Genomic DNA, 24,195 nt, shown 5'->3' with positions numbered 1-24,195 from the left:
AAGCAGGCGGATATTTCTACCTGAGGCGGGAGAGGATGTGAGTGTGAAGGAACTCTAGAGGGAGCTGTGCCGCTGCGATGGGGGGGTGGCTTTGAAAGGGGCATTCTTAAGGGGAATCACTGGAAGACCTGCAGAAGGGAAAAAGGCATTCTTGGTGCTGACCAGAATAGAAAGTATTTTCACACCCACGAAGGGGCGTTCTGCTGGGGAGGGAGGTGGTCAGGGCCATTGGGGGCTGTTGCTGTATGGACAGAGATAACGGGGGACAGTTCTGCTGCAAGGCACTAAGGAAACACTCTGGGGAGAATTATATAGAGGATACTAATAAGAGGGTTCACGAGCAGCTGCCCTACATGGGGAGGGGCAATGCTGATGGCATCTGGAGGCTGACCTGGAGGAAGCAATGACGGGGAGCGCTATGTGGAGGGGATCCTACGAGGAGGTATCATTTGGGGGCCCTGGCAGCCGTTTAGGGGATCGCCACGAATGAAAGCGCTTTGGCAGTCATCCTAGCTGGGGGCGTTCATGGGGGAGCTATCTGCAGTGGTCCTACCGGGGAGCAGTGATTGGGGGTCCCTTGGCAAGGGCCCGGCGGGAGCTGCACTGACTTGCTAGGGGTTGGGGGACGTTCTGGGGACCACAGCGGGCCAGGGCGGGGCCCCCCGCCCCCGCTGCACCCGGGCCCCCGGGCCACGCACCCCGTCACTCACCGGCGCCGGGGTCTCCGCCGGGAGGAGGCCGAGGAGGCGGAGGAGGCGCCGCCGCTCCGGGGAGACCCGAGGGCCCGACCGGAAGTGCCGCCCCCTCCCCCCTCCCCGGCAGCCCCGCACCGCCCGCCTGCCCGCCCGCCCGGAAGCGGAAGTCGCGCCCGTTCCCGAGGCGCCGGCGTGGAGGATCGGAAAGAGGAGGCGGTGGCGGGGACCAGGAGGGGGGAAATGCGCTTGCGCACTGACTCGGGGACGCGAGCGGTGAAAGCCCGGGCCGCTTCCGGTGGGCGAACTGAGCCAGGTGCGCCTGCGCTTTGAATGCCCGCCTCTTCTCCGGGAACCCCGCGACACGCTCTGGGCGTCCGGTTAAGCCACACCTCCGGCTCGGGTCTCACACTGAAGCCCCGCCCCCTGGCCCTGAACCACGCCCATATCTCACAGCGTGATTATAAGCCCCCTACTGCCTCAAAATCTGTCTTCTTCCCCTCGCCCTCATGCAGTTTCTCCTGTTCTTCCCCCTCTCCAAGCTCCCACTCTCTGGAACTTCACCCCTCCCTAAGCCCCGCCCCCTCCATCCAAGCCACGCCCCTTGCATGTAAGCCCCCGCCCCTTCACCCCATAGCATTTAAGTTGCACCTCGTGACTTTTGAGTGCCTCCCACCTCTAAAGCATTCTTTTAAATCGGTGGTTGTCAAGGATAGTTGGGAGGCCAGCAGCATCCGGCTGCCTGCTCAGACCATGCGGAATAGAAGCCCTGGGGTTGGGGGTCTAGGGATCCGTGTTTTGAAATACTCTGATTCTGCTGCATGCTGGTCAAGAGCCATGGATTTACCACACTTGACACTGCCCGCTCAGATAATCGCTATAATCCCGGCTCCCAACTCAGCCCCATCCCAAACAGCCAAACCCAGACCCATTCAGCCCCTCCTGCTAAGCTTCCACTCTCCCAGGAACTTCCCTTAGATTAAGTACTTCCTTCTCTCCCCACCGCCTCCATAGCAGTCGTGCGCCCCCCTCAGCACCTTCTAAGTCCCACCTCTAATACCCTGTTCCCTCAGAGTTTCTCCTTTAAGCCCCGGCCCCCGGCCCTCGGCCCTGAACCACGCCCACCTCAGAGCTGAATTATTATAAGCTCCGCCCCTCACCTTAAAATCCGTTCTCTTGGCCTGGCGTGGTGGCTCACGCCTGTAATCCCAGCACTTTGGGAGGCCAAGGCAGGCGGATTGCTTGAGCACAGGAGTTCAAGACCAGCCTGGGCAATATGGCAAAACCCCGTCTCTACAAAAAAAAAAAAAATACAAAAATTAGGCTGGACGCGGTGGCTCACGCCTGTAATCCCAGCACTTTGGGAGGCCGAGGCGGGTGGATCACGAGGTCAGGAGGTCAAGACCAGCCTGGCCAAGATGGTGAAACCCCGTCTCTACTAAAAATACAAAAATTAGCCAGGCGTGGTGGCGGGCGCCTGTAATTCCAGCTACTCGGGAGGCTGAGGGAGAGAACTGCTTGAACCCGGGAGGCAGAGGTTGCAGTGAGCCAGATCGCGCCACTGCACTCCAGCCTGGACGACAGCAAGACTCCGTCTCAAAAAAAAAAAAAATTAGCTAAATATGCTGGCGCCCGTCTGTAGTCTCAGCTATTCCGGAGGCTGAAGCGGGAGGGTCGCTTGAGCCTGGCAGGTCGAGGCTGCAGTGAGCGGTGATAGGGCCACTGCACTCCAGCCTGGATGACAGAGCGAGACCCTGTCTCAAAAAAAAACATTATCCGTCCTCCTTGCCCCACTCTCACGCAGTTCCTCCTGTTCTTCCCCAGCTCCAAGCCCCTACTCTCTATTAGATCAACTCTATCCATCCTCTTTAAACCGCTCTCACTTTCTGCGGACCAACCCCTAAACCTCTTTAAGCCCCACCCAACTCTAACCCTCTTCTAAGCCCCCGCCCCAGGTCCCAGCCTAACTGCCCCGCAATCTCAGCCCCACCCCTCGCTCCTTAGCCCCGCCCCAAGCCACACCCCTTATCTCTAAACCTTACCCAGACCGTCAGTTCTGCTCATACCTTTGTCTTAATTTTTCCTTCCAAACAGTAGGTCCTCAGGACAAGGAGGTGGGGCAAAGTGGCTGCAGAATTTCTGGGAATTGGCTAGGAGAGAGGCGGTCGGACCTACAGTCAGGTCTGCATGGAAGGTTCAATGTTTTTAGTTAGATTGGATGTGTACTGGGAATACAGCTGACCCTTGAACAACAGGGGTTTGAACTGCAGGTCCATTGAGAGGCGGACTTTTTTTCACCCAAACACCGGTGGAACATACAGTATACGAAGGGCGGATTTTCCTACATCCGCGGGTTCCGCAGGGCCCACTGCTGGACTTGTGTATGCCCAGATCTTGGTATCTGCGAGGTTCGCGGAACCAATTCCCCGCGGACTCCGAGGGACCTCTGGACTTTGGGGTCTGATGGAGACGGGGAAGGGGCCAAGGTTCCCCCCAAAACCATTCTTTGGCGAGCACCACGCTCATGAGGCACAGGAAGTGGGGTCCTCTCCAATTCCCCGCACTCCCGACAGGACGGTGTAGCCGAGGAAGAACATTTGAAGGCAGGAGAGGATGGCATCCCGGCACGGAACACACACAGGCAGCCAGCAGGCAGAGATTTATTTCCACAGCCCCTGCCTCCAAGGGTCTGTTAGTCTGGGGGAGGGGGGCTGAAGGCAGCTGGACCCAAAAGTTTAGGTCTCCACCCTCCACCTGCTCCCACAACGGGAAGACCACCAGAAACAAGGGTGTCCCGGCCCCCTGGCTCAGGCCCAGCACCAGCCAAACTCCCTGCTCTAAACCTGGCCCAGGGAGCGATGGCCGGGGGTGTGGGTCAGGCCGGCTCCCCTTTCCCCTCTGTCTCGTCCTCTTCCTCGGCCCCTGCTGTGGCCGGGATGCCCTCCTCGTCCCACGGCGGTTCAGACCCTGGATCTGGTGCACACAGGGGTACCCCCATGGCCTCCGGGTGCTTGCGCTTGGCATGGCGCCGGAGCGTGTTGGCCTCTGTAAAGCGCAGCCGGCAGATGGGGCACTGGTACGGGCGCTCCCCCGAGTGCACGCGGTGGTGGTGCGCCAGCTCGCCCGCCTCGCGGAAGCGGCGGGGACACAGCGGGCAGCGGAAGGGCCGCAGGCCGGCATGGATGTTGCAGTGCCGCCGCAGGTGGCTGGAGCGCTTGAAGGTCTTGCCGCAAACCTTGCACTGGTGCGGCTTCAGCTCTGAGTGCGAGATGCTGTGGCGCTCCAGGTCGGAGAGGTAGGGGAAGGCCCGCAGGCACACCGGGCAGAAGTGTGGGGCCTTCCTGGGGCCAGAGCCCTCAGGCCCAGCCGCTGAACCTTCAGAGACCGTATAGGGCACACCCTGATCATCGATCAGGAGGAGGTCGCTCCCACCACTGCTGCCTACTGGGGCTGTCACCCCCTGCACCTGCACCAGTGGGGGCTCCTGCCCTGACTTGGGGGGGCGGCCCCGTTTGCGAGGAAGGGAGGCCTTGAGTGTCCGATTTGAGGAGGTGGCTCCCCCAGGACGACGGCCTCGGCGGCCCCGGGGAACAGGAGGAGGTAAGGCCAGAGGTTTCTCTTCCTCCCCGGGCAAAGGCGAAGGCAACGGGTCTGGGCTGGGGGTGTCCATTGAGCAGTGGGGGGCTTGGGTCTGGGCACTGGAGCCAGCTAAGAGGAGAGAGGGGCAGAGTCAGTGCTCACAGGGTCTAGAGCACCCCTGTGTCCCCCAACACCTCGCCCATCCCTCTCTCCAAGTCTCTTGACAAAGGTGTGTTTGACATTCATCCAGATACACAATTTTAGCTATGCTGGTGGGTAAAACAGTGAGATGATCTTATATCAGCTGATAAACAGGCACTCCCCTGAGCTCCACCAGACATCCCTATGCCTCCCTAACTCTCCTTCTGGATCTAGAAGTTCAAGATCAACATGAGCAACACCCCTCCCCACCTCCCCCCCAAAAAAACCTTCCAGAGAGGATAGAGTCCAACTGAGAGTGCAGACCAGTATTGTGATCCTTGAAACGGAGAGCCCATCAAACTCCAGAGCCATAGAGGCCTCACGAATGCTCTCATCCCTCCCTGCTGACTGGCAGAAGTGGGGAAGGGGTTCCGGAGTGGAAAAAAGGGACTGGTCCCAGGTGATACTTGACCCTGATTCCTGGATGAGGAAACATATCTGCGATGTTAAGAGCCTGGGCCCTGGAGTCAAGACATCATTCGTTCAAATCTTTACTTTCTGCGTGGCCTTGGGCAAGGTGTTTGCTTCTCTAAGCCTTAATCAAGTCTTTTGCAAAATGGGACACATAGTTCTACGTACTTGCCCAGACATGCCATGAGCATAATACCCACAAAGTGTTCATACACAGAAGCTTTCAGGACACATTAGCCATTGTTATCAGAACAGCTAAGCCTCACATCAACCCTCTGAATAGGGCATATCTGTCCCATTTTGCAGATGGGGAAACTGAGGCACAGGAAAGCCAAGTCAGTTGCCTAAGTTCCTCTGCCAGTAAATGGCAGGGCCAAAACTGGAAACAGGTCTTGTGACCCGAATGTCCCAGAGAATGGAGAACAAATAAACCCAAGGAGGAAAGGGGACATTACGAGGGCTCAGTCCTAGGTTTGAATTCAGCTCTGCCTGTAACTAGCAATTGACTTTGCCAGTTTCCTCCTCTGAAAAGTGAATAAACCAGGGTTGTCAGGAGAATCGAATGAGACAGTGGGCTTTAAAATGCCCCTCGAACACTGCCTGGTGCACAGTAAGCACTCAATAAACTTCACCAACGCCACCACCATCTTCCCGGCGCCCACTCAGATACTGGGAGCATGGGATTGGGGTGTAACGGAGGAGAAGGGGAGGCACAGGTGCAGCTGGAAGCAGGTGCTGCAGGTGCCCCCCTGCACCTCCCCCCCCGCCTTTAACAGCCACATAGACTGCTGTCCAGAGAGGAGCAACCACCTTTCCATACGGTTCGCTCCCACGGGGTAGCCTAGTCTAGGAGTCTGGTCTTTCGAACGGTGGAAAGGGGGAGACTGGTCCCCCGACCCTCCCCGTCCCCTCGCCCCGGTACTGACGCGCCCATCGGCCCCCGAGCTGCGAAGCCCAAGCGCGGGGCGGGCCCTGCGGGGGCGACGGCCAATGAGCGGCGCCGGGTAAGCGGGCGGCGGGGACTGCCAGGAAGGGGGTCTGCGCGCGCGCGCCCGGACGGCTTCGCGGGGCGCGAGCGCGGGAGCAGGAACAGGTGTTGGAGGCGCGCTCCGGGAGCGCGCGGCCCGGCCTCCCCTACCCCCACACTCCCCCTCCCGCCTGCGCCCCCCGCCTCTCGGGTACCTCATTTGCATGTCGCCGGGGCTCGCGAGTGTGCGCGCGCGCGCCGGGGCAACGGGGCCGGCGCGTGGGAAGGGGAGGGGGTGAGGGGGCCCTGCCCCTCGGCGGCGGCGAGGCGGGGGCGGCGGCGCGCGGTGCCGGCCCCGCCCCTCGGAGAAGCGCCGGGCCCCTCCCTTCCTGCCCTTCCCGCCCGCCTGCGCGCCCGCGGGAAACAAAGGGGACTCGCTGGGTCCTAACGACCGGTCGCGGCCACGCCCGGAAGCCACGCCTGCGCACCGGCGGCCCTGGTGTGTCCCCAGTGGGAAATAACCCAGCACCACATCCCCAACCACCTCGAAACGCCTTTCCTCTCACAAAGCACACAGTCGGGTGACCCAATCAAAGACAGATACCGAACGATGAGGAGCGGGAAAATGGCTGCCCAGTGCCCGTAATTAACATGGCACCGGAGAGGCTTCGAAGCCCATGGAGGGCTAAGTGGAAAAGATGGTGCCGGTCTTTTCCAGCTCTGTATTGCAGTTGGCGCACTTCGCTTTCTTTTTTTCCCTAGTCCAACTGTACATCCTAATCGGGGGAGTCCGAGGCTGTGAAAAAGAAATAGTATCTGCTCTCATTTCCGTTAGCATCGCCTAGTGTCCCCACGGAGAAGCCGCCGCGCTCTCAGCTCCTTGCCCTTAGTCTGTATGGCGCCGTGCGTGTCCCTAAGCCCCGCCCCTTCCCGTTGCCCTCACCCAAGATGGCGCGGGCCTGGCTTCTTCAACCTCCAGGGCTGGGAGAGGAAAGGGAAAGAGGGAGAAGGGCGGGGATGAGGAAGGGGAGCCAAGAGGGCGGGAGAAAGGGGGAGTACGGCGGGGGAAGGGAGCTGAGGCGGAAGTCGAGGGGCCCCCCGGGTGGAAGTGACGCTGCCCCCGCTGCCCAAAATGTCGGCGCCCAGAGGGAGGTGTAAGTAATTAAAGAGGAAAGCCGACGGACTTCCCCGGCCTCGCGGGGCCGCCCCGGGTCTCCAGGACCAACGCTCCGTACGAGCGAGGTGGACTCGCCTGGCTCCGGGGCCTGCCCGACCTGCCCCCCAACCGGGCGCCCAGGGCTGCACCTTTTAGGGGCAGGGGGAGGGGCACAAAAGGCCGGCTCTCGGGGCCTGGGGCCTGGAGCAGACTGGGCAAGAGGGGGGGGGCCCGCTCCTCAGGCTGCGGGGTGGAGGAGGAGGCGGGGCCTAGTGGCTGCTGGGGCGGAGCAAGGGCTGGGAGGAGCCTGAGTTGGGCGGAGCTTAGAGTGGAAGTGGGAGGGGCGTGGAGGAGGGAGAGTCTGGATAGAAAATGGGAGGGTCTTAGGCAAAGAGGTGGGGTTTGATAAAGGGGCGTGGCTCAGAAGGAATGGTGGGTAGGCCCTGGATTGAGGGGTGGAGGGAAACTCATTGAGGCTGGTTGGGTAAAGGGAGCCCAGGAAGCAGGAGGGAGGAGTTTAGAGTAGAAGGGATGGAGTTTGTCTGGGGTGTGGCTTAGAGAAGTAGGTAGGCCTAGTGAGGGGGGTGGAGTTTAAGGGTGTAATTTGGAGGGGTTTAATGCAACTATCAGGTCTTTATAATGAATTGGAAAGGACTTGCAGGGGATGGGAATAGACTTCGTAGAGAAGGCCTGAGAAGGTGACGGGAGTCCAGTGGAGAGTCTTAGAAAGGATGTGGCTTCTTTAAAGGAAAAATTGGGTGGAGTTTTGGAAGTGGGTCGTAGTGGACCCAAGAGGGGCTTAGATAAGTCAAATAACTTAGCAATCATGGTAGGACTTAAGGAGGAATCCAGGAGGAACTTACGGGATAATAGTCATCCAAACAGCTTACTTGTTGCGTCTTTGCTGTGCACCAGCTTAAGTAGGCACGTAGCATTTATTGCCACAATTTTACTTAATTCTCGCCACCACTCCATGAGGTAGGTACTACTATTCCCATTTTACAGATGAAGAGTTTTTATTATCTGATGTTACAGGACTAATTGTGGTCTCCCTGCAAGGATGACTCCAGTGTGCTTAGCCCCAAATGTTTGCCCTCCCATTCGCTAAGTGGTCATCCTGAAAGAGGAGTGGGAGGAGCTTGGAGGGGAGTGGGAGGGCCTTTTGGAAGGAAAAGGGCTTGGCAAAGAATACAAGATCCTCAGGGAACACTGTGGGGGACTTTGAAGGGAGTAGGTGGGACTTAAGGAGGAGTGGGAGAGGCTTAAATTACAGTGGGAGGGGCACAGAGAGCAGTGGCCGCGCATTGGCGAAGAGCGAGGAGAGGCTTAAAAACACTCCGTGGAGTGAGGAGACTGTGAAGTGATTAGGAAGATTTTGCCAGAGGAGTGGAGCCGCGAGAGAAGGGTTTCTAAGAGAGTAGGAGGATTTTAAAGAACAATGAGAGTGGCTTAGAGAGGTGGGCAGTGGGAGGGTCTCCCAGGGGACAGGTGGTGGGTCTGGGAACCTGGGAGGAGAGAGCTGATGGGGAGCCGACCCCCTCACCTGCTCCTCTGTCTCCCCACTACTCCAGAGAGAGCCCCCACATACCACTGTATTCCCCGCCACCATGGATGACGTCCCCGCCCCAACCCCTGCACCAGCACCGCCCGCCGCTGCCGCCCCCAGGGTCCCGTTTCACTGCAGTGAATGTGGCAAGAGCTTCCGCTACCGCTCAGACCTGCGGCGCCACTTTGCCCGGCACACAGCGCTCAAGCCCCACGCATGTCCGCGCTGCGGCAAGGGTTTCAAGCACAGCTTCAACCTAGCCAACCACCTGCGCTCGCACACCGGGGAGCGGCCCTACCGCTGCTCTGCCTGCCCCAAGGGGTTCCGCGACTCCACCGGCCTGCTGCACCACCAGGTGAGTCCCACAGGCCGGCCCTAGGCTGGCCTCCCTGGTCAGGACTACGGTGGGATCCCGCGCCCCACTGTACTCTGGGCAAAAGGAAGCTGGCCCAAGGCCTAGGCGCCCGCCTCCTCCCATTAGAAAATGTCCCTCCCTCCCTACCAAAGCACCCTGACCCTTGAAAGCATGCGCTATTTCTCATTCAGTAACCAGCAACCCACGAACTGGAACATTCATAGTAAATTTCCCCATCTATAGGCTCCTCCCGGCCCCATCTCCCTGCCAATACCCTGCGTGCATGCACCAGCATCTGCAATCTAGTGTTTATCCTTTCCTTCCTTACCGTTTTAAGACATAGGTTTATCAGGTGTATACTTAATTCCTTTATTCATTGATTATCAGTTATATACTTAATTCCTTTATTCATTGACTATCAGCTTTCCCTGCACCAAACGGCTGTGTTGCCAAGGCAAAAGCAAATTCCATGCCTTCAGAGAACTTACTTTCTTTTGGAGGTGGTCAGTAGCCAAGTAGACAAGAAGCAAGAAAGCAAGTATGCTGGCAAGAATGTTCTGGAAAAAGATAGGAAGGAAATTTTAAGAAAAAAATACTGGCCAGGCACAGTGGCTCACACCTGTAATCCCAGCACTTTGGGAGGCCGAGGTGGGCAGATCATGAGGTCAAGAGATCAAGACCATCCTGGACAACATGGTGAAACTCTGTCTCTACTAAAAATACAAAAATTAGCCAGGCGTGTTGGCATGCACCTGTAATCCCAGCTACTTGGGAGGCTGAGGCAGGAGAATCGCCTGGACCCGGGAGGCAGAGGTTGCAGTGAGGTGAGATTGCACCACTGCACTCTAACCTGGGCGACAGAGCGAGACTCAGTCTCCAAACAAACAAACAAACAAAAAATACAAATCAATGTGTGAGAGTAAAGAGAGGAGAGCTATGGGCTACTTCAGACAGGGTGGGGAAGGTTAGGGCAGGTGATACTTGAGCCAACCTGCAGTGTGAGGAATCCTCCCTGGGAAGAGCATTCCAGGCAGCAGGAACAGCAAGTGCAAAGGCCCTGAGGAAGGAAGGAGTGTGCTGTGTTCCAGGAAGTGATGGGAGACTGTGGGGTTGGGGTGGAAGGAGGTAAGGTGAAAGATGGGACGGGCTAGGTCACACTCTATGTGCCAGACTCTTGCACAACCAGGGTGAAGAAAACCAGGCATCTACGGATGGTCTTTCACACTTGGCTGTCCTCTCTGTCCCCATGCATCTGCCTTGGTTCAGGACTTCACATCCTGAATGTTGGCCCCGGCATTCTCAGTGGTCTCCCTCCTTCCTGTCTCTCTCCCTCACGTCCAGTCTCTGCATCTATCACAGAGTGACCAGGTGACCCCTGCTTAAATCCCTTGATCCTTAGGATGAAAGGGGAGCTCCTTAGCTTGATGCAACAATTGACAGTCCCCTGAGGGGCCTCACCCCCACCCACCAGTAGGTTGTGATTCAACTGAACCATTTCATGAGCACCTACTGTATTTAGATACAGTGCTAGGCTCTCTGGGGGAAAAAAATAGCTAAGGGAACAAAACAGATACAGTCCACCCTTTGTATGGCCTCGAGTCAAATGTGGGAGATGTGAACTGAACAACCAGGTTAATCAATGTTAGGCTGCAGCCGAGACGTCTGAGGATGGAGGATAACCATATTCTGAGGCTAATGCAAGAGAGATCTGAAGCAGTCTGGATCGGGGATGGGGTCAGGGATGCTTTTCCCGAGAAAAAGGTGAGGAATGATCTGCCTCTGGGGTCCAAGGCTTTCCGGATCCAGGGAACAAGATGTGTACTTTCAAGGAAGCAAAGCAGGCTTTGGAGGAACTGGAGGAAGGCCAATGTGACTGGAGCATGGAGAAGCAGAAAGTGTGGCTCAGGAGAAGTCTGGAGAGTGCCGGACCCTGGAAATACAGCTGTGAGCAAAACCAATGTGGTCGCTATTTTTATCGTCCTTAGCTGGTGGGGAGACAGACAACACTCAAGTTATATGTAGACACTAAGTGTGCTATGAGCCATAGGCTTTAAAGAAGGAGGGTGGAAGAGGATCACTGATGAGCCAGGGGGCCAGATTCCGGGAAGGGTTTCCAAGGAGCTGACAGATAAATAGACCTACGGGCATTCCAGGCAGTGAGAACAGCATGTACAAGGGCCCTGGGACCAGCATAATCTTGTTGTGTTAAAAGAGTAGAGAGAGAATAAATTTAGTGACAAAGAGGATAGAGATCCCTACACCCACACTGTACAGCAGGTGCATCGAGTCTGGAGCCAGAAAGGCAAATGAACATCACTCCCTGTTCCTTCTTCAGATCTGTGCCCCTGGCAGACATTACTAATCAAGCACTGCACTCTTTCTCATCCAGCCTCACCCTTCTCCTCACAGGCCTCCAGGAAGACATTACCATACTCACAAATCTCTCTCTGCTATTCCAAAATCTTAAATCAACAAGGACAAATATCAATACAAAAAACCTCTCTAAGGCACGGTTTTACACAGTCTACAAGCCTGGCAATGCCTCAGAAAAAAATACAGATTCCTGGACTCCCTCCTGGGAGATTCGATTCCCTAGACTTGGAAGTGATTCCCTGGATCTGTATGTGTGAAAAGCGTTCAGTGGGAGAAACTCTGAGCAGTAGCCGGATTCGGTTCAAAATCACTTCTCTGCCCTAACACACCTAAGGGCTGTATTCAGGTCATGATAACTGGCTCGGGATAGCAGGGCTTGACAAGGGAGAAGACACACCCTGCTAGGGCTGGCTGCTGTGTCACTTTAGAGCTGCACTGTCCAGTATAGCCATTAGCCACAGATAGTGATTTCTTTTTTTTTTTTTTTTTTTTTTTTTGAGACGGAGTCTCGCTCTGTCGCCCAGACTGGAGTGCAGTGGCGCGATCTCGGCTCACTGCAAGCTCTGCCTCCTGGGTTCATGCCATTCTCCCGCCTCAGCCTCCTGAGTAGCTGGGACTACAGGCGCCCACCACCACGCCCGGCTAATTTTTTGAATTTTTAGTAGAGACGGGGTTTCACCGTGTTAGCCAGGATGGTCTCGATCTCCTGACCTCATGATCCGCCCGCCTCGGCCTCCCAAAGTGCTAGGATTACAGGCGTGAGCCACCGCACCCGGGCTTTTTTTTTTTTTCAGACAGAGTCTCGCTCTGTCACCCAGGCTAGAGTGCAGTGGCACATCCTTGGCTCACTGCATCCTCCACCTCCCGGGTTCAAGTGATTCTTCTACCTCAGCCTCCTGAGTGGCTGGGACTACAGGTGCCCGCCACCAGGCCCGGGTAATTTTTGTATTTTTAGTAAAGGCAGGGTTTCACCATGTTGATCAGGTTGGTCTCGAACTCTTGACCTCAAATGATCCACCCACTTCAGCCTCCCAAAGTGCTGGGATTACACACGTGAGCCACCGCACCCAGTCGTGGTTTTTTTTGTTTTGTTTTTTTTTGAGACACAGTCTCACCCTGTCATGCAGGCTGTAATGTGGTGGCATGGTCACGGCTTACTGCAGCCTCAAACTTCTTGGCTCAGCCTCCCAGGTAGCTGGGACCACAGGAGTGTGCCGTGTCCAGCTAGTTTTTAAAATTATTTGTAGAGACAAGGTTTCCCTGTGTTGCCTGGGCTGGTCTCAAACACCTAGGCTTATGCAATCCCAGAGTGCTGGGATTACAGGCGTGAGCCACCATGGCCAGCCAGGACATGGTCTTTTTAAGGACCGAAAGAATCTACCGTGACCCCAAGCAGAGAGTGACAGGACGAGCGTTTCCCTAGATCATGGCCCTGTAGGTGTGACAGAGAGCTTGTGCCACAACCCTCTGGGAGTCCAGGAATCCGTTGTCCGGGCTAGGTTCTCAGCCCTGACGTTGTGCCCTTCCTCCCGCACCCCTAGGTCGTCCACACTGGTGAGAAACCCTACTGCTGCCTGGTCTGCGAGCTCCGCTTCTCCTCACGCTCCAGCCTGGGCCGCCACCTCAAGCGCCAGCACCGTGGGGTTCTCCCCTCTCCCCTGCAGCCCGGCCCTGGCCTGCCCGCCTTGAGTGCGCCCTGCTCCGTCTGCTGCAATGTGGGGCCCTGCTCGGTGTGCGGGGGCTCAGGGGCCGGCGGCGGAGAGGGCCCCGAGGGGGCAGGCGCGGGTCTGGGCAGCTGGGGGCTGGCAGAGGCGGCAGCTGCGGCCGCGGCCTCCTTGCCCCCATTTGCGTGCGGCGCCTGCGCGCGGCGCTTCGACCACGGCCGCGAGCTGGCGGCCCACTGGGCGGCGCACACCGACGTGAAGCCCTTCAAGTGCCCGCGCTGCGAGCGCGACTTCAACGCGCCCGCGCTGCTGGAGCGGCACAAGCTGACGCACGACCTGCAGGGCCCGGGCGCGCCCCCAGCGCAGGCCTGGGCCGCGGGGCCAGGCGCAGGGCCCGAGACGGCGGGCGAAGGCACCGCTGCGGAGGCTGGCGACACTCCTCTGGCTTCGGACCGCAGGCTGCTCCTGGGCCCCGCGGGGGGCGGCGTGCCCAAGCTCGGGGGGCTGCTCCCCGAGGGCGGTGGGGAGGCGCCTGCACCTGCGGCGGCCGCCGAGCCCTCGGAAGACACCCTGTACCAGTGCGACTGCGGGACCTTCTTTGCGTCGGCCGCGGCCCTGGCCAGTCACCTGGAGGCCCACTCGGGCCCGGCCACCTACGGCTGCGGCCACTGCGGGGCTCTGTACGCGGCGCTGGCCGCCTTGGAGGAGCACCGGCGGGTCAGCCACGGTGAGGGCGGCGGGGAGGAGGCGGCGGCCGCGGCCCGGGAAAGGGAACCGGCGTCCGGGGAACCACCGTCTGGCTCCGGCCGCGGCAAGAAGATCTTCGGCTGCTCCGAGTGCGAGAAGCTGTTCCGCTCGCCGCGAGACCTGGAGCGGCACGTGCTGGTGCACACTGGCGAGAAGCCGTTCCCGTGCCTGGAGTGCGGCAAGTTCTTCCGCCACGAGTGCTACCTCAAGCGCCACCGGCTGCTGCACGGCACCGAGCGGCCCTTCCCTTGCCACATCTGCGGCAAGGGCTTCATCACGCTCAGCAACCTCTCCAGGCACCTGAAGCTGCACCGGGGCATGGACTGACTGCCAGGCTGCGTGCGCCCTGCCCTCCACCCAGCCACCTGGACTCGGCCTGGACCAGGGGACCTCGGGACTGCGCGTGAGGCCCCGGCCCTCCAAATCCAAATCCAGACGCAGGCCCTGAAATGAGGGGACCCTGACTGGAGAGGTGGGGGCCACCAAAAACCCACAAAGGCCCCGGAGCTGGGGGACCACAAACAAACAGGGTCCTTAGCTGGGGCAGGGGAGCCCAAATCTAGGGAGAGACTCCTGAGCCTGAGGTCCCTGGAATGAGTGTGGGTAGCCCTAAGTCCCCAAGACATGGGGACTTTGCAGTGAGCAATGGGTCTCCACAAGTACCTCTCATCTTGAGAGCCCTAATAATAAAAGATGGGCACCCACCCCCACCAAGGGAAGACTGCCCCATTCCTTGAGAGCCATCATTCCTAACGACCTTGATCTGGAGAATGTGGAGGGAGCATGTCCCTGAATTTTCCTAGATCCCTCCAAATGCCACCCACCAGAGTCACTGGTGACCCCAGAAAATGGATATAGCCGAAATCTGCCTTTCCCCTTTTTCATTCCCTGTGCTGAAAGAGGGACCAGGGTAGATGCCCCCTGCCCTCGAATCCCCCCTCCCCGACTGTGGAATGGATCGGCCCTAACGATCTTCCCCACCCCAAACACTAGAATAGACTGACCTGAAATCCCCTTGCCCAGTAGAATGGACTGATCTATATGCACATACCCCCATCACATGGAATGGGCTGGTCTAGGCTGTGGCCTGCCACCTTCCTTAGAGTGAATAGGGCAGACACTCCTCTCTTTTCCTGTAGCGTGTGGACCGGTCCACGCAATTCTTTATCCTGTGAACTCATCTGAGTGGGAGGTGGTGGACACTGGGGTTTCCCTCCCTCTCTCCGTAGCATCCGTTGGTCTTTCTCTCCATCTCTGTTGGTTTGTCTGTCTCTGTCTTCCTCCCAATCCCTAGGGGAAGGGGGCACTTGGCTAGGGGGTGCCCCTGTGAGCCTCGACCTTGCCCCCTCGTCCCTCTCCCCAGTGTTTCCAGGACCCCCAATAAACCTTGTCCTGTCAGTCGCTGATGCCTCATTTTCTGATCCTTGGCTCCAGGCGGGGGGGGATGGGGAATCTCTTAGGACAGACTCCCTAAATAGAGACGGGTCCTCGTTTTCTCCTGAGAAGTTTCAAAGCTTTGAATAGTACATGCCCTTTTAAATTAGAGTCGGTTTAGGCTGGGCTTGGTGGCTCACACTTGTAATCCCAGCACTTGGGGAGGCCGAGGCAGGCGGATAACCTGAGGTCAGGAGTTCAAGACCATGCCTGGCCAACATGGGGAAACCCTGTTTCTACTAAAAATACAAAAATTAGCCGGGTGTGATGGCACATGCCTGTAATCCCAGCTACTCGGGAGGCTGAGGCAGGAGGGTCTCTTGAACCTGGGAAGTGGAGGTTGCAGTGAGCCGATATCGCACCACTGCACTCCAGCCTGAGCAACAGAGCGAGACTCTGTTTCATAAATAAATACAATTAGAGTCGGTATCAATCAAAATGAGTCCCGTCCCTTAAATACATGATCCACCTCCAACAGACAGACACGCCCCCTAGAAACTAGACACGCCCTTTAGAAGTCACCAATCTTATAGGACACACCCCTTGGAAACCAAACTGCCTCATTAGAGGCGTGTCTGAGCAGAGGCCCCGCCTCTTAGATGCTGCCTTGGACCCTATACCAGACCCCCAGAATAGGACCCGCTCATCAGAGAATTGGGGGTGGGGGTGCCTTCAGACTGTCTCCTGCACACTGCATTGCATTCCCGCACTGAAGGCTTATTCTGAGCCAGGCATTGGAACTCCCTGTGGGGATCATCCCAGCCCTCCTGGGGTTTATGTTCTGTCGTGTAGGCGACGGGTATGGAGAAAAGAGGAATCAGGTAAATGTAGAAAATAATTTCAGATCGTCCTGAGCATTCTGAAGGCAATAGGGAAGGGTGGTAAGAAAGCGAATGGCCACCTTACTCACTTTTTATGCCACCTTAGATGGGGTGGTCCACGTGGGCTTCTCGGCGGAGGTGGCGTTTGATCTGAGCCCTGAAGGGTAAGGGTGAGCAAGGACCGGCCAGGAGGATGCTCAAATGGACACAGGAGGAAAGTGAGCTCAGGGAGGGAAGGATGAGATGAGGTTAACAGGTGGGTAGACGTCACATCACAGTAAGCCAGGCAAGCCAAAACAGGTGTTTGACTGTGTTCTCTGGGTGATGGGAAGTAAAGTGTTAATCGAGGAGGGAAGGGACCACCCTTGCATCTTACCAAGATCCCTGTGGCTGCTGAGTGTAAACGAAGCTGCAGGACGCAGAGTCAGGAGAGTGCAGCGCTCCTGCAGTCCAGGAGAAACTTGTGGGAGCCTAAACCAGAGTGACCAACAGAAATCACGCCTGTAACCCCAGCACTTTGGGAGGTCGAGGCGGGAGAATCACTTGAGCTCAGGAGTTTGAGACCAGCCTAGGCAACATAGTGGGACCCTGTCTCTACTAAACATAATAAAATAAAACAAAACAAAGAAATGGGTGGGTTGGAGATGAACTCTGGAGTACGAATGCAGAGGACTGGTTGTGTGCATGTGTGTATTGGTTGGGGGTGAGTGTAATGGGAAGGGAGAAATCAGGAGTAAATGGTTGAGTGGTGGCATTTCTTACTAAGACCAGAAAACTGGGGGAGGACACATTTAAGTAGGGGTTTAGGAGAATCAAAGTTTCCTCCCCTTTAGTTCCTTAAGATTTTTTTGTTTGTTTTTGAGATAGGGGCTCACTCTGTTGCCCAGACTGGAGTGCAATAGTGTGATCTCGGCTCACAGCAACCTCCACCTCCTGGGTTCAAGTGATTCTCATGCCTTAGCCTCCCAAGTAGCTGGGATTACAGATGTGCACCACTACACCTAGCTAATTTTTGTATTTTTAGTAGAGACGGGATTTCACCATGTTGGTCAGATTGGTCTCGAACTCCTGACCTCAGGTGATCGATCTGCCCGCCTCGGCCTCCCAAAGTGCTGGGATTACAGGTGTGAGCCACTGCACCCTGCTGAGTTTCTTAAATTAAATGCCCCATAGGTTGCCATTCTCAAATATTGAACATACATATATCCTGTGATGCAGGAATTCTACTGCTAGGCGTAAATGCTAACTCAAGTCCCCCTGCACCCAGAGACATACAAAAACATTCATAGTAGCAATACTTTCAACCCCAAACTCAGGACAACCAAAACGCCCATCAGCAATACAGTGGATAATTAGCGATGGCATATTATGCAGTGGAATACTATACAGCAACAAGAATGAATGAGCTGCAGATAAACACAGTATCATGAATGAAAGTTACAAAGATACAGGACCCAAAAAGCCAGAAACAGAGCATGATTTCATTTACATAACATTGAGGCCAGGTGCAGTGGCTCACGCCTATAGTCCCAGCACTTTGGAAGGCCAAGGCAGGAGGATTGCTTGAGTCCAGGAGTTCGAGATCAGCCTGGGCAACATGGCAAGACCCCATCTCGAGTAAAAATACAAAAAATAGCCAGGTGTGATGGCGTGTGCCTGTAGGCCCAGCTACTCGGGGGGCTGAGACAGGAGGATCGCTGGAGCCTGGGGTAGGGGGACGGAGGTTGCAGTGAGCTAAGATCATTCCACTGCATTCCAGCCTGGCCAACAGAGGGAGACCCTGTCTCCAAAAAAAAAAGCAAACCCATTATAATGCACATAAAACTAAACTGTAATATTGTTAAGGATACATTGTCAGTAGTAAACCATATAAAAAAGCAAGGACAACAATGTTCTATAAAACTCAGAATAGTGGACTGGACAAGTTAAGCGGGAGGGGATATCCTGGAAGTTTCCACGGTTGCTGATAGCCGACAAAGTTCTAGTTCTTAATCGGATGATCATTTTATAATTATTTATTCAATTGTGTGTTTGTATTGTGCATTTTTTGTCTGTGTGTCTTATATTTCACAAAGAAGATATTTTAGGCTGGGCGAGTTGACTCATGTCTGTAATCCCAGCAATTTCAGAGGCTGAGGCAGGAGGATGGCTTGAGCTCAGGAGTTCGAGACCAGCCTAGGCAACATAGTGAGATCCTGTCTCTACCAAAAACAAAACAAACAAACAAACAAAAAACCGGCATGGTGGTGCACGCCTGTAGTCCCAGTTACTTGGGAGGCTGAGCTGAGAGGATCACTTGAGCTCAGGAGGTCGAGGTTGCAGTGAGCTATGATCGCACCACTGCACTCCAGCCTGGGCGACAGAGTGCGACCCCGTCTCAAAAATAAAAAATAATTCCGAACGTGGTGGCTCACGCCTGTAATCCCAGCACTTTTGGAGGCTGAGGCAGGCGGATCACTTGAGTTCAGGACCACCCTGGGCAATATGGTGAAATGCCGTCTCTACTAAAAATACGAAAATTAGGTGGGCATGGTGGTGCACGCCTGTAATCCCAGCTACTCGGGAGACTGAGGCGGGAGAATCGCTTGAACTAGAAGGCAGAGGTTGCAGTGACCCAAGAACATGCCACTGCACTCCAGCCCGGGTGACAGAGCGAGACGTCCGTCTGAAAAAATAAATTAATTAATTAAAATTTAAAATATAAATTAAAAAAGAAAGAAAAAGAAAGGAAAATTTAAAGGAGGAATTTAAATTTCTGGGAGGAGAAAACAAGTAAGAGTTTAGCACTCAAGGGAGACTTTTTGAATGGAGATCCACTGTTGCCTGTTTGAAAAAGCTCAACCTTTGGGAATAAAATCAGCTAAATCTTAGAGATATTCCTCTCCACTCTGCAACCGCCACTCAAAAACCAGACATGCTTTCTGGTTTGAGAAAAAAAGTATCTTCTTTCGAGAAACAAGGCCCGCCCACTTCGAAGCAGGCACCGCCCCCAGGGACAAGACCCGCCCACTCCGAGACCGGCTTAGAGACAGGCTCGGCCCCGGAGCTGCGCACTGGAAAGGCGCCAGCGTTGCCATGGAGATGGCCGCCGGCCAGGGAGTAATGAATAGGGACCTCGCGAGGCTGAGGTTCCCACCCACCTCACCTGCACCACAGTCCTTTCTCTTCTGGGGCGGTAACGAGAAGGACCCATCCCGTTTCCTCCGAGTCTCACAAGCGCCCGGTGCTGGGCTGGACACTGCACCCAACGCGTCACATAGCGGCCCCATTTTATAGATACGCTGATTGAGGTTGGAGGGGGGGTGGGAAGCGAGGAGAGGACAGGAGCGGGAATTTTACCCTGAGGACGCTCTCAACCGTTGCAAAACATTAATTACCAGCCAGACGCCGGCGACTCACACGCCTGTGTTTGGCGAGCTGATTCCTGCGTGCAGACCTTGGAGCCAGCCAGCGTCCTGCACGCTTGCCTGAGCGGGAGTCTCCCCCGGGCCCCCGAGCCTTCTTCCTTTCAGGAACAGCCTCACTCCTCCCACCCTTCATCCCTTTTTATTCATCCACAAATGCTTGTTAAGCCCCTTGTCTGTCCCGGGCAGCCACCTGTGGGCAGAGCCGTTAAGCAAACAGGCAAAACAAGCCCCTTCCCTTGTGGAGTTTTTATTCTAGTGGCAGGGGAGATAGGGAATCCATGGGACATTCACACGTTGCCTAGTGTGTGTTCGTGATAAGTACCATGTTGAAAATTAAAGGCCGGCGCCGTGGCTCACGTCTGTAATCCCAGCACTTAGGGAGGCCGAGACGGGAGGATCACCTGAGGTCGGGAGTTCGAGACCAGCCTGACCAACATGGCGAAACCCCGTCTCTACTAAAAATACAAAAAAGAATTAGCTGTGCGTGGTAGCAGGCGCCTGTAATCCCAGCTACTCGGGAGGCTGAGGCAGGAGAATCGCTTGAACCCAAGAGGCGGAGGTTGCAGTGAGCTGGGATTGCACCACTGCACGCCAGCCTGGGCGACAGAGCGAGACCCTGACTGAAAAAAAAAAAAAAAGAAAGAAAGAAAAAAGAAAAAAAGAAAATTAAGGCAAGGTGAAGGCCAGAGGGTGACGAGAGGCTATTTTAGCCTGGGTGGACAAGACAGGTGTCTCCAGGAAGCTGTAGGAGTGAGGGACGTAAGCGAAGCTGGATGGAAACCTCGGGAGGGCTTTCCAGGCCGGGGCAACCGCAAGTGCAAAGGCCCTAACTCGGGACAGAGCGGAGAGGGCGGTGTAACGCGGAGAGGAAGGTAGGAAGGCAAGCAGGGCCTTGAGGACGGAGGTGCACGTGGGGGTCATTAGGGAAGCTCTGGGTGTTATTCCGAGGGAGATGGGGAGCCATGGACGGGAGGGTGTTGGGCTCAGGAGTGAGGTGATATGATTTCTGGGTGCTGGAGGCTGCACGGGAGGGAGGGGGGCTGGAAGCAGGAGAGCCAATGAGGAGGGGGAGACGGTGGGCCTGGCATCGGGGAGTCCAGCCCTGAGCCAGTCAGCGACAAGCCCCGCCCCCTGCCCAGGGAGCCGCCTTCCCAGCCGGAGGTCGAGGGGCCCAGGACCCCCTCTAGCACCTGGGCCCGCGCCCCTCCTTCTCCCAGCTCCCCGCCTCGGTCTCCCCAGCATCCGGCCCGGCCTCCACGCGGGTCCCACAGGAATTTCTCTAAAACACTAATCGGATCATGTGACTCTCCTGCTTAAAACCTTTTCAATGGCTTCTCAGTGCACTCGGAATGAGTCCAAGCTCAGCCTGGACTCGGAGGCCCGGCACGGTCGCTGGGTGCAGCTCTGGCCTCTCTCCGCCACACTGGCCTCCTTTATGCCCTAATGCAAGACCCCCAACCCCATCCCCCGCCATGTGCTGGGGAAGCAGAGCACAAACCCCCTTCCATGTGCTGTGCTCTCTGCTTAAAGTTTTCTTTTCTATCACCTCCATTCCTGAATTCATTATTATTTCTCCTCCTCCTCCTCCTCATCCATCTTTCAAGCCTTCAAAATATAGATGATAAAATAGTACACACATCCTTGGTATATACCCAAAAGAATTAAAAACAGCTGTTCAAACAAAAACTTATACACCAATGTTTATAACAGCACTATTCACAATAGCCCAAAGATAGATGCAACCCAAATATCCATCAACAAATGAATGGATAAACAAAATGTAGGTGACAGCGGCCCTCCACATCTGTGGGTTCTGCACCCTAAGATAGGAGGCTGTAAGGGACTCGATCACCCAGGGATTTGGAATCTGAGGAGAGTCCTGGAACCAATCCCTTGGACACCGAGGGATGACTGCACTCACGCAGAGGAATACTATTCAGCCACAAAAAGGAGTGAAGAACCAACTCATGCCATGGCACGCATGAAGCTTAGAAACATTATGCTGGCCGGGTGCGGTGGCTCACGCCTGTAATCCCAGTGCTTCAGGAGGCCGAGGTGGGCTGGTCATCTGAGCCCAGGAGTTCAAGACCACACTGGGCAACATGGCGAGATCCCATCTCTACCAAAAACAAAAATTAGCCAGGCGTGGTGGTGCATGCCTGTAGTCTCAGCTATCTGGGAGGCTGAGGTGGGAGAATCGCTTGAGCCCTGGCGGTGGAGGTTGCAGTGAGCCGTGATTGCACCAATGCACTCCTGCCTGGGCAACAGAGAAAGACCCTGTCTCAATTTTTAAAAAGAGGGGGTGCAATGTCCTTTGTGGAGGAGGAGGAGAAACTTTTATGCAAAGTGAAAGAAGCTAGTCACAAAGGAACACATATGGTATGATTCCATTGATATGAAATGTCCAGAATAGGCAAATTCATAGAGACAGAAAACTGATTATTAGTTGACAGGGGCTGGGGATAGAAGGAAGTGTGGGAATGACTGCTAATGGGCTTAGGGTTTGTTTGGGCTGATGAAAAGGTTCTGGAACTAGGCTGGACACGGTGGCATACGCCTGTAATCCTAGCACTTTAGGAGGCTCAGGTGGGAGGATTGCTTGAGACCAGGAGTTCGGACCAGGCTAGGGAACAAAGCAAAACCCCATATCTACAAAAAAAGAAAGAAGGAAAGAAAGAAAGAGACTCACGCCTGTAATCCCAGCACTTTGGGAGGCCGAGGCAGGTGGATCACCTGAGGTTGGGAGTTTGAGACCAGCCTGACCAACATGGAGAAACCCTGTCTCTACTAAAAATACAAAATAAGCTGGGCGTGGTGGCACATGCCTGTAATCCCAACTATTTGGGAGACTGAGGCAGGAGAATCGCTTGAACCCAGGAGGCGGAGATTGCGGTGAGCTGAGATCATGCCATTGCACTCCAGCCTAGGCAACAAGAGCGAAAGTCTGTCTCAAAAAAAAAAAGAGTTCTGGAACTAGACAGCGTGGATAGTTGTGCAACATTTACTTAGTGCCATTGAGCTGTGTGATTTAAAATGGTTACAATTATAAATTTTAAGTGTATTTTACAAAAAACATGTTAAAATACACACACCCATATTCTGACTACCAGATCTGATTGCCTCTCCTATCTCAAACATAACTTATATCTTGAATTTGGTGCCTATTATTACCACAGACATTTTTAGACTTTTATTCCATGGTATATATTCTTTAAAATATAGTATTATGGACAAGGTGCTTTTAAAAAGCATGCTCCTAGTCTGGGCACAGTAGTTAATGCCTGTAATCCCAGCACTTTCGGATGCTGAGGTGGAAGGATTGCTTGAGCTCAGGAATTCAAGACTAGCTTGGGCAACAGAGTGAGACCCCATTCCTATTTTATTTATTTATTTATTTATTTATTTATTTATTTATTTATTTGAGACGGAGTCTTGCCCTGTCGCAGGCTGGAGTACAGTGGCACGATCTCGGCTCACTGCAACTTCCGCCTCCCGGGATCAAGCGATTCTCCTGCCTCAGCCTCCGGACTAGCTGGGATTGCAGGCGCGCACCACCATGCCCAGCTAATTTTTGTATTATTAGTAGAGACGGTTTCACCGTGTTGGCCAGGCTGGTCTCGAACTCCTGATCTCAAGTGATCTGCCACCCTCGGCCTCCCAAAGTGCTGGGATTACAGGCATGAGCCATCACGCCCGGCCTTTTATTATTTTTTTTAAATCATGCTTCTGATCCACTATCATTTCTCCTATCTGTTTGTGAAGTGAAACTTCTTACTGAGACTCGCTAGGTTTGGAAACTTCTAGTATCTCACTTTCATCCTCTGTAAAAGGGAAAAATAATGGTACCTACTTCATAAAGCAAGGAGTAAATGGGTTCACATTTGTAATACGCTCACAAGAGTAAGCTATTATTTTTCATTTCATTTATTTTTATAATCCCCATGTATTTCTTTTTCCTTTACTATTTTCTTTTTTTTTTTTTTTTTTTTTTTTTTGAGGTGGAGTTTTGCTCTGTCGCCCAGGCTGGAGTGCAATGGCACGATCTCAGCGCACTGCAACCTCTGCCTCCCAGGTTCAAGCCATTCTCCTGCCTCAGCCTCCTGAGTAGCTGGGATTATAGGCATGTGCCATTATGCCTGGCTAATTTTTGTACTTTTTGTAGAGATGGGGTTTCACCATGTGGGCCAGGCTGGTCTTGAACTCCTGGCCTCAGGTGATCTGCCCACCTGGGCCTCCCAAAGTGCTGAGATTACAGGCGTGAGCCACCATGCTTGGCCTCCTTTACTTTCTTAAGTATATAGCACATTCACACGGTTTTGAATTCAAAAAGTACAAAAGGCTGGGCACACTGGCTAATGTCTGTAATTCCAGCACTTTGGGAGGCCGAGGCAGGTGGATCGCTTGAGCCCAGGAGTTCAAGCCCAGCCTGGGCAACATAGGGAGACCCCATCTCTACAAAACATACAAAAATTAGCCAGACATGGTGGCACACTCCTGTAGCCCCACCTACTCAGGAGGCTGAGGTGGGAGGATTGCTTGAGCCTGGGAGGTCGAGCAGTGAGCCGAGATCACACCACTGCACTTCCTCCAGCCGCCTGGGCAACAGAAGGAGATCTCATCTCAAAAGAAAAGAAAACAAAACAAAACAAAAAAACAAAAAAACAAGGATAGAGTGTAGTAAATTTCTGTCCTGGAAGTTAGACTATGTTGCCAGTTTCAGTTTCTTCTCTCTTGTTCCAGTTCATCTGGACACAATCCCAGAACACACACAAACCCAGAACAGGCTGCAGGCTGTACTTGACCTTCCATTTTTCTCTTCTACAGGTTATCACTTGGAGACTT

General features: G+C 54.8%; 2 protein-coding genes across 7 annotated transcripts; one reads left to right on the top strand and one right to left on the bottom strand.

Annotated features, from left to right (window-relative positions):
• Nucleotides 1-3,336: 3,336 nt before the first annotated feature.
• Nucleotides 3,337-6,903, bottom strand: ZNF524 (zinc finger protein 524). Of its 4 annotated transcripts, XM_016936905.3 has the most exons (3): nt 6,794-6,883; nt 6,455-6,646; nt 3,337-4,400 (listed from the first exon to the last, which is right to left on the bottom strand). In XM_016936905.3, the coding sequence occupies exons 2-3, from the start codon at nt 6,501-6,503 to the stop codon at nt 3,568-3,570; spliced, it is 882 nt and encodes a 293-aa protein (XP_016792394.1). In that variant the 5' UTR covers nt 6,504-6,646; nt 6,794-6,883; the 3' UTR covers nt 3,337-3,567. The 4 variants fall into 4 exon arrangements, with proteins under 4 accessions (XP_016792394.1, XP_063656941.1, XP_001135887.1 ...); XM_063800871.1 differs by lacking the exon at nt 6,455-6,646 and having other exon boundaries at nt 6,794-6,903; XM_001135887.4 differs by lacking the exons at nt 6,455-6,646; nt 6,794-6,883 and adding an exon at nt 6,395-6,413.
• FIZ1 (FLT3 interacting zinc finger 1) lies at nt 6,902-15,092 on the top strand. 3 transcript variants are annotated; one of them, XM_016936901.3, is made up of 4 exons: nt 6,902-7,004; nt 8,578-8,907; nt 10,699-10,851; nt 12,822-15,092. In XM_016936901.3, exons 2-4 carry the CDS (start codon nt 8,614-8,616, stop codon nt 14,016-14,018), a joined length of 1,644 nt encoding a protein of 547 aa, XP_016792390.2. In that variant the 5' UTR covers nt 6,902-7,004; nt 8,578-8,613; the 3' UTR covers nt 14,019-15,092. The 3 variants fall into 3 exon arrangements, with proteins under 3 accessions (XP_016792390.2, XP_016792392.2, XP_016792391.2); XM_016936902.4 differs by lacking the exon at nt 6,902-7,004 and adding an exon at nt 7,857-7,984; XM_016936903.4 differs by lacking the exon at nt 10,699-10,851.
• Nucleotides 15,093-24,195: the final 9,103 nt, after the last annotated feature.

This window comes from Pan troglodytes, chromosome 20 (assembly GCF_028858775.2).
Source record: "Pan troglodytes isolate AG18354 chromosome 20, NHGRI_mPanTro3-v2.0_pri, whole genome shotgun sequence".
NCBI classification, from domain to species: domain Eukaryota; kingdom Metazoa; phylum Chordata; class Mammalia; order Primates; family Hominidae; genus Pan; species Pan troglodytes.
The sequence above is the reverse complement of the archived record's forward strand: the minus strand, read 5'-3'. Positions and strand labels throughout refer to the sequence as shown.